Here is a 9783-nt window from a genome sequence, read left to right on the forward strand (position 1 = left end):
CAGATCCTGTTTTACATCCATTAAATATGTCCTTGTTTTTTTGTTTGTTTGTTGTTTTTTTTTGGTAACTTTGAGCTCCAAGCCTGAACTTTGACTAGGCTCCTCGGAAAAGGTAATATTACCTCCAGCTAGAAGAAACGTATTAAAACTGACCAAACCGAACATGTTGATGTTTTGTGTTTGCCAGATCTGAATCAGAACAGGAAAACAGGAAATGGTAACGTTTTCCAAGTTTTCATAAGATACACATTTAAGTTAAAATATAGACAATCAGAGGTGGGTTTTACTATAGAACCATTATTTAAGACAATTATTTAAAGATTTTCTACAAAGCTAATCATAATGTTTGGTGTTTTGGTTCATTTACCCATCAGATTATCAGCTTTCTATTTTCAGCAGAGCAGTTTTGGTTTTTGAGGGACTGACTGAGACCACAGACAGGTGGGTAATCGCACACCTGCAGAGGTACGGCAACCCATCAACTCGCATTACGACAAGTTGTTGATGTGCAAAATAAGAAAGTAAACATTGTAAAATTAATGTCAAAAGTCACCAGAATTCCATATTTAAAATGATAGTTTTGCTGCTTTTGCTTTTTTTTTTTGACATGCTATAATTTAATAACTTTTTTTGGACTTGTTTTGCACATCAACCCCCTGCAGTAATGAGTAAAGGCAGCAATCAGTTCACTTATGCTCCTATAAATGCTTGGATTTAAACACAGGTCTAAAAATTTATTTATAGAGAACAAGAAAGTTCAGATTAATTTGATGGTTTCCGCATCAATGAAGTGAGATTGGAAAGTTTAATCTGTAAAACTGTGAATAATTTTCTTCATGGTGTGATTCTTGTTGCCATGGTTACAGTCCAGTGTCACATGGCAAACCTTTTCTTTGTGTTTGAGCTTTATAACACTTCTCTGCAAATGATTAAAAAACAAATCCTGTTGGGGTCTGAAGAAGAGTCGGGCCCCAAATCAAGTTCTGCTTAAGGCCTCACATGACTTTGGACCGGCCCCGTGATTACAGAATTATAAATTCAGGCAAAAAGAAAATAAAACTTATCAAACCAAAACTTACTGCAGGTAATTTATATAATAAGGTAAGATTATTCCAGTGTCAATATTCTGAGTCTTATTTTAGAACAAAGCTTGTCTACAAACAAGAGTTCTCACTCGAACATAAATGTGAGAAAAGGAGCCAGACATTTTACTCTAGTAAAAAGATACTGTGCAGTAAAACTACTCATATATTTTTCATCCAAAAAGTTACTCAACTAAATGTAACCAGCTGTAATCCACCTCTGCAGACTGATTTGTAGCCTACTTCGTGTTGCAGTACAGGTTCAGAAAGTAATCAGAAAAACTCAGAAATTTAAATTCATGATTTAAGGAGGGGAAGTGATTACTTTGGGTAGGTTTGGGTCATTTTTACTCTTTAACAATCATTTATAAACTCTGTTTTGTATCTATCCAGGTTGATTTTCGCTATTAAAATTTGATTGCTGACCAAAACAAAAAGCATTTGACAGAACAAAGCAGTTGTGGATGGAAACAATGTTTTTATCTGTAGCCTATATGTGGAAAAATAATACTCTGAAAAAATAACTGGAAAAAGTCAGAAACTTTTAAATCTAAAATATATATGTAAAAAAAATTCTACTGAGTTTGGATGTAAAACTGCCTCCTGAAACTTTTTAACGCACTGTAAACACAAAAGTTTACAAAGTATTTGCCTGGTTTATAATGCAAATATCTTAGTGCACTTGAAATTTAAAAATGTTAACTTATATGTAACTTTTCAGCAAGATATGCTCTTATTTTAAGTCAATAATTCCTTAATTTTGATTTTAAAAAGTGCTATTCCACTGAGAGATTATTTAATTTATAAGACATTTTTCCCATGTTATTAATCAAATAATCCTCCAGTGGAAAAAGAACTGGGTTGCTAGGTAACAGGCTGGAGTTGCTAGGTAACGGCGCAGTGGAACTAGCACTTTTTCATCAATATTAAGGAATTAAATAAGCTCCTGTTTCTTTCTGAAAAGTTGGTTTTGTCTTATTTAAAGTGCACCAAGATATTTGCACTTGAAACTAAACTAAAAATACTCTGTAAGATTTTGTGTTTTTGAAGTGTGATGACCTTAATAATAAAGTTGCTAATGAATAACCCACTTAGTATTAATATCATAAATCAAGTAAAAGGTTCTGGAGTGATCAGGTTCTGCATTACAGACTGGATCTTCTTTTCCAAATCACTTTTATTAATCTGAAAGGTAAAGTTTATTCATTCCTGCGTTTTCTGAACCTCCGGAGCTTTTTGGGTTTTTTCAGCCGGTTTCTCTCGTCTCCCCTTCAGTCCAAAGAGCTCCAGATAAAGCGCCAGTTCCAGGACACCTGTAAGATCCAGACCCGGCAGTACAAGGCCCTGCGGAACCACCTGCTGGAGAACACGCCCAAGTCGGAGCACAAGGCGGTTCTGAAGCGGCTGAAGGACGAGCAGACCCGGAAGCTGGCCATCCTGGCCGAGCAGTACGACCACTCCATCAACGACATGCTGTCCACTCAGGCTGTGAGTCGCTTCCCGTCCCACAGAACCCAGAACCCGACCAGAGGCGCTTCTTTGGGTTTAGAACACGGCCCAGGGGCCAAAGCCAGAAAGACACAAGTCAGGCGCAAGTTTCCACCAAAAACTCTCAGAAATTATGAGATTTCAAAAAATTTTCTTGAAAAATCTTGGACATTTCTGAGCTTGAGAAATTGAAAAATTGTTAGAAACGGCTTGAAGATATTCTAGAGAAAATTTAGAGATTCATCTCAGAAGTTTTCTAGGATTTTTTTTTTTAGTATTTTTTATTTCAGAATTTCAAAAGTCAATGTTTTTTTTTTACTTTTTGGAGGTTTTCTGAGTTTCAACAGGCCCAAAATGAAAATGTGTTTGACACGCCTGGTTTAACATAAGGATCAGAGGCAGCAGGGGTCTGGAGTCAAGCTTCATATTTAAATTTAGCAGCAGAGTTTCACTAAAACTTCATATAACTTTTCATATGTAGCACAGCTATAATGCCAGTTTGTCTTAAAGGGGATTCATTAACTTTTTTTATTATTCTTCCATTTGGGACTCGAATGCTTCTCACGTACCATAGATCTAAAATGCTTATATTTGTTTACTTAGATCAGTTAAAATATTTTAAATAGTTTAAAATTATTTTTATTTTAGATTTAAATGATTTTGCATGTTTACCTTGAAAAAGTTAAACAAATAATCTTCATTGTTTGTTGCATTACCATAGTAACAATCTAATCTATTGCTAAGACTTTGATTTTCTCTCTCTCTTTTTTTTAAAGAAAAAAATCAGCCAATTATGATTGGCATCCACTAAATCTGTATTTATGGGCCCCAAATTAAGTTCTGCCCAGGGCCCCATATGATCTTGCGCCAGCCCTGTTCAAGACAGTTTAAAGTAGCACAGATGGGTCCCGTTCAATTCCAGTTTAGGGCATCAGTTGGGATTAAATGCCCCACATTGTAATCTAAACATTTTAATCTGATTTAAATCCATCACAATTCAACAGCAAAAAGCAGAAATTAATTTTATTTGACATTTTCTCCACCGTGGATCGTTCAGGAGCGCTCCCACCTTCACCTTCGTCGTCATGCAGAGACAAAGCTTTGGGCTTTTTCCTGAATAATTTATTGTGAGAGGGCTGAAGAGGGGGAGGAAACTGTAATTACCTCACATGGCAGCGCGCCATTTAAGCTCAGTAAGCCAAATCCCTGCTGCCCTTGTTTGTGCCTCCTGTCAAGCTGAGCAGAAATATGAATAACGTCTGAGGTCAAAAACATATTTTTATTGAAATGCTGCAAGAAGACGTAACCTGTGTCTATTAGGTTAGATAACAGATACATTTTAGAGCTTCCAGACTTTCTGACTTTCTGACAATATCTGATTATTATTGGTTCATTTTTAGTACATTATTATTTATTTTGACTTGTCAGTTTAAAGTTATTTCGGTTATTAACGGAGGCGTACCATTAATTTTGTCTTTTTGTGTTTGTCTCTTGCTTCGACTCGGTATCACTACACCCGAACCAAATTTTTGGTTTTGAAGATTTAATTTTTGGAAAATCTGGATTTTTTTCCACCAATGAACGTTTTGTGTTTCCATAGTTCAGAGTGATGTCAGCACAAAAAGGGCGGCCATTTTGTTTTACAGTTTTTATTTAATAGGACTTTGAATTCAGATAATTTCTCCAGTCTACTTTTTTTATTGCAAGAATAAAGTAATAAGAAAATTAAAAGAAAACAGTCGTACGAAAATAAAGTTGAAATAATACGAGAATAAAGTCAAATATAAGTTTTACAGATAATATTTAACAGAAAAATGTTATCTTTTCATACATCAACACAGAATATCCTCGTTGATCCATTTGAAGAATCCAAATGTGGATAAAGTCTGGACATTAAAAACTACAAAAAAAAATATAATAATAATAATTTTGAGATATTTTCAAATCAAATTTGAAATACAAGTAGAGAAGACGTCATTCTACAGTCTTATTTTCCAGACCATACCTTTAAGTTACATAAGCAAAAATGTTCTAATATGTTTGTGTTACAAGCTCAAATAGCTGTTTGCAGATATAACAGGTTTGACTGTAAAGATGGAAAAAATGCATTGTGTGTATTTATCTTCTAGTCTGACAGGAATTTTGAATTATGCAGTTGAATCTTAACCAAGTTTAAAGTTTTGCCCTTTTTTTCCTCCATTTGTTTTTCTGTTTTATTCTTCAGAATAAATTTTGCGTTTTTAACCCGACTTCCTCCTCCGTCTTTTCTCTGTTAGTTGCGGTTGGACGAGACTCAGGAGGCGGAGTACAAGGTACTGCGGATGCAGCTGCAGCAGGAGCTGGAGCTTCTCAACGCCTATCAGAGCAAGATCAAGATCCACACCGACACGCAGCACGAGAGGGAGGTGAAGGACCTGGAGCAGAGGGTGTCCATCCGCCGCGCCCTGCTGGAGCAGAGGGTCAGCCTCCAACATTAGCAAAGCCTATGAACATGTAACGCACCGTAGCGCAGGACGCAACGTGCCGTACAACGTAGCGCGCTGTAGAATACAACGTACGGTGGAACGTAACCCATTGTAGAACGTAACGCATGTTCTATATTACTCGTAGCTACATTCTACGCGTAGAACGTAACGCAGAACGTAATGCGCCGTAAAGCGCATCTAAAACACAACTGGATATTATTTATCCTCGAGTATTAGGCCGATTATAGGTAGAAAAATAGCAGGAGTAAATTTCCAGGAAACTTCCCCGGAAATTTTTATATTAATCAAAGAAATTTTCTAGAAAAAACGTGGAAATTTCCTGAGTTTCAGAAGTCGTAAATCTTAGACTTTTGAAACTCAAAAATTTATATTTTTTTCTAGAAAATTTCTGAGATGAATTTCAAAATGTTTGAGTTCTTTTCTTGAAAATTTCCCAATTTTGAAACAGAAATTTAGCCCTCGGTTTTTTTCCTAACATTGCAGCTAAGGCACTGTTGTAAACAAGCTGCTTATAATATATACATTTAAATGTATTTTAAAGTTGAATGACAGACATTATTAATTTTCTCCAATCAGGTGTAGTCCTTCACCCTCTTTAAGGGTTGCCAGATTGGGTCGGTTTCCCCCCTGTTGTGCTGCTTTTGAACATGTTTTGCTGGAAAAAAACAGGTTTGGATGGGTTGTTCAATTTTTGGCTGCTTTTCATTGCACTTATCTCAGACTCAATGATTAATCGTTGATTAAATGCCACTACGTAGTTGTAAAATAGAAAACCCAGAGAAACATCATGATTTAAAAGGACATATCAATACAATAAACTCAATAAACTCAAACTCAAAGAGTGGAGTCCTTTGCAGTTCCAGTTGGATCTGGTTCTGGTCAGAATATAAAAGACGATGAACAAAAAGGTTTTAATTGTCACAAGTCCGAAGGCAGTTGATGACGTATGAAACAAAAAATTGTGAATATAACTGGCGCCATCAACATGAATTTCATTAGCGGATTTGGGATGGGTTTTATGGAGTTGGGCGAGTTTTACTTTGCATTTGGGTTCTAAACTGTCAGACATGGCAAACCTGCCCTCTTTGCACAGTTTGACAGGACCCTAAAACCCAGAATGTAAAACATGCTTTTGTTTTCGCAGATCGAGGAGGAGATGTTGTCCCTGCAGAACGAGCGCTCTGAACGCATCCGCACCCTGTTGGAGCGGCAGGCCAGCGAGATCGAGGCCTTCGACTCGGAGAGCCTCCGCCTGGGCTTCAGCAACATGGCGCTGACCGGCATGCCAGGCGACGCCTACGCCAAGCAGGGCTACTCCAACGCCCAGCCGTCCGGCTCCCGCTCCGCCGGCCACTGGAGCCACGGCGTGCACCAGCAGAACATGTCGCAGCAGCTGTCCCGCCGCAGCCACAACAGCAGCAGCAGCAGCGGCATCGGCAGCGGCGCCAGCGACCGGAGGAGCGAGTCGTCCTCCTCTTCCTCACACGGTTTGGGGATGGCTCTGGGGCACGGGAGGGACGGCAGGGACATGCACCACTCGTCCCGCTCCTCTGCCTCCTCTTCCTCCTCCTCCTCCTCGTCTTCCTCCCACCATCAGCGCCACCACCTGCCGCAGCACTACCACCACCAGAGCACGCCGCAGCTCTACCGGGAGCGGGAGAGAGAGCGGGAGAAGGAGAGGGAGCGGGAGTGGGCCGGAGTGAGAGGCTCCGGCGGTGACCTGGCCCACCCACACCCCCTGCCCTTCTCCCATCACCTCCCCTCTCGCTCCTCCTCCCAGTCCCTGGCCATGCTTCCTCCTCCTCCACCGGCTCCACCCTCCATCTCCGGCCCTTCATCCTCCTCGTCTTCCTCCTCCTCATCGCAAGGTGGGATATACGGAGGCGGAGGGCTGGCGGTTCGCGGTACCCCCAACCTGATGGCCCTGAGGAACAGCCCCCAGCCGCTGAGGAGGACGGCGTCCGGCGGCGGGCCTGGAGGCGCCGGCGGCAGCGACGGCGTCCTGAGCCGAAGCACCTCGGTCACTTCGCACATCTCCAACGGCTCCCACCTCTCCTACTCTTAGGAGCCTTCAGAGGCGCGGCAGCAATGAAGGGTGAAGGTAGCTATCACAGGCTGCGTCTCTATAGATAGTTCCCACAAGACCCGACTGGAAGAAAGTTACCCCGGAGAGCCGCCATATTGGTAGGCAACCGGTGAACAGTAGCTGTGTTTCCATTACAAACGTGGGTAAAAATTTGTCGATATTCTACTGATATATTTAAAAAAAATAAATAAATTTTGTGATAGCGGTGATTCTAGTAAATAACAAACTAAATTAAAATAGAAGCTTGTTCACGCGATAAGTTATTACTTATGATTATTATGTCATAAGTAACGACGCGATAAGTGTTATGATGTCAACAGTTACATGAGATATATTCAAAATTCAGCCATGGTACTAGCGCTTGTTTATCAGCCAATCAAAGGAGATGTTGACGTCTTCAGGCGTTGGAGTGAGAAACTCCTTATAGTTGGGAGCAGCTAAGTGTGGGGCGTTTGGGGGAAATTGGAGTCTACGATTTTACAGAACTGCTATGGGTTCAAACATGTTCTAATGACACGGCTTTTTATGAACTGGTCGATGCAAAAAAATCAAAAATAAACCCTCCTCCTACCACTTCCTGTCGTCGTCTTCAACGTTTCCGCCAGTAGTACCATCCAATACTCATCACAAAAGTCATGTGATCTAAAAAGTATTTTCATTGCAGTTTTCGAAATAAATCTATTTCAATACAGACAAAAAAAAAAAAAAAAACCACGTCATCCTAGTACAAATCTTTATCAAAACACATTTTGCCATGTTTCCATTAACGAGTTTATTTTCAAATTCCCATTTGGGCAATTTTATGGTTACTGGAAATGCAGAAGCAGCAGTTGGCCTGTTATGATAATAAATTTTCCTGGACAATAAATTGTCCTGGAAATTATTGCGATAAACAATAATACTGTCGTATTAAAAATGGTCTCAAAATGCCATATTGGTCAAGATTCAGGAAGAAAAAAAATCAATTGTATAAAGAATCCCAGTCCTAGTAAAACTGAATCTATCCAGAAAGCTCAAACATCTTATTTTAAATGTGTTTCTAGAAACAACCAATCAGAGCTAAGAGGTGGGTCTTAGCGTTGTCAATCAAGCTTGTGTGCGAATTCTGACTTTTTTCGTCTGAAGTATGACTTCTTCTCAGAATCAGAAATGTTTAAATTGCTTACGCACCATCAGGGAAATCTAGTCTTAAAATTCAAATCTACCAGATAAATTTGGGACAGGCTGAAGCGCCGGTTTACAAATCCTGTAACAAGAAAAAAACATTTATGGAATTATTTTCATATGCAAACTACATAATTGACATACAACTAAGAACGTTTATCTATTTGGATTTTGACAAAGATGGACACAAAATTTTATTTTGGCATAAATTTATTTATTTCCCTATCTACAATGGCCAATGCCGTCTTATAACTTAATTTAATTTTTTGTTGGCCCTAATCCTCTTCCATAATTACAGTTATTACTATAATTACTGTTTGCTTAATTTTAGAAACATCTGAAAATATCCTTACCGCTAATGAAGTGATCAGAGTAAATCCATGCCGAAGGCTGTCGTTTCCTCTGGATATTAGCCAGCAGCACCCATTGATGCTTAGCAGCGAAGTTTGCTCACGTTCACAGGTCGCTTCCTGTTTTATCGCCTTTGTTTTTCACCCTTGAATCAAACAACAACCATCGCCGTTCTCTTGTACGCCATCACTGAACTGGAAAGCTGCTTCCCGTACTATCAAAATGGCAGCATAGCACCTGGATGTAGGAGGTGTGACGTCATGCGGGAACTATCTATACTCCGTTTACCGCCTTTCTCTGTCTTCTGGACAGATTTCAACTCCTGGAACCGTTGAGATGCAGAACTTTGTGCACAAAAAGTCCCAGAGGTCACGAGGAAGGGGCAAACCGGGGTTACCGAGCTGCATCCTGCCTCTTTAGACTCAGGCTGGGTAGAGAGGGTTTCTCCCATTCTCACGGATATAACAAGGGGAGGAATGTAACCACCTGTATCACCACTGGATGACGGTGGTGCTAGACGTTTCTGTTCAGTGTTTTTATCTCTGTTACTGTATGAAAATGTGAGGCAGGATGTGTGACCAGGGACGTTTGGCCTTTGTTTCCTCCTGCGGCTGCAGAGACAGCAGCCGGGTCTCAGGGTTCCTACACAGCCTGGAGATTATTTTTATGGAGATTATGGGAAGGTTTGGGAACATATGGAGAAATAAGAGAGTATGGAAAGATATTTGCATTTATTCCATATCTCATTGTTGAATCAAGGTTGCATCCATACAATCATTTTCCATTTCTTTCATTTGTTTTCATCCGTTGTTCTTTCAACCATTTGTTTTCCTTTCTTTCTTTTGTTCTTCTTTCCTCTGTTCATTTGTTTCCCATCCTTCATTACATTTTTCCTTCCATTTTTTCCATCCTTCCTTCCTTTGTTAATTTTTCTTCCATTCTTCCTTCCATTATTCCTTCCTTCAATTAATTGTTTTTCTGTTTATACTTTTAAAATGAAACTGAGTTCTGTTGGATCTGCGTTGGGTTTAAGCTTAACGCTGTGTAGAAATCCTGCCGTCTTCTTCTATGATGTTCTGCTCTGGAATGGAGAAAGAAAGAAGACATGGGAGGGAAAAAAGGAAGA

General features: G+C 39.7%; 1 protein-coding gene across 1 annotated transcript in view; it reads left to right on the top strand.

The window, feature by feature from the left end:
* taok2b (TAO kinase 2b) overlaps positions 1-7841 on the top strand; it is a 36189-nt gene extending 28348 nt beyond the window's left edge. Inside the window, exons 18-20 of the mRNA XM_015046966.1 lie at positions 2358-2570; positions 4847-5029; positions 6201-7841. Of these exons, the coding sequence (XP_014902452.1) occupies positions 2358-2570; positions 4847-5029; positions 6201-7121 (1317 nt within the window). The 3' untranslated portion in view covers positions 7122-7841. The remainder of the gene's footprint in view (positions 1-2357; positions 2571-4846; positions 5030-6200) is intronic.
* Positions 7842-9783: the final 1942 nt, after the last annotated feature.

This window comes from Poecilia latipinna, unplaced genomic scaffold (assembly GCF_001443285.1).
Source record: "Poecilia latipinna isolate Pla-1442-1.1 unplaced genomic scaffold, P_latipinna-1.0 Scaffold801, whole genome shotgun sequence".
In the NCBI taxonomy this organism is placed as follows: domain Eukaryota; kingdom Metazoa; phylum Chordata; class Actinopteri; order Cyprinodontiformes; family Poeciliidae; genus Poecilia; species Poecilia latipinna.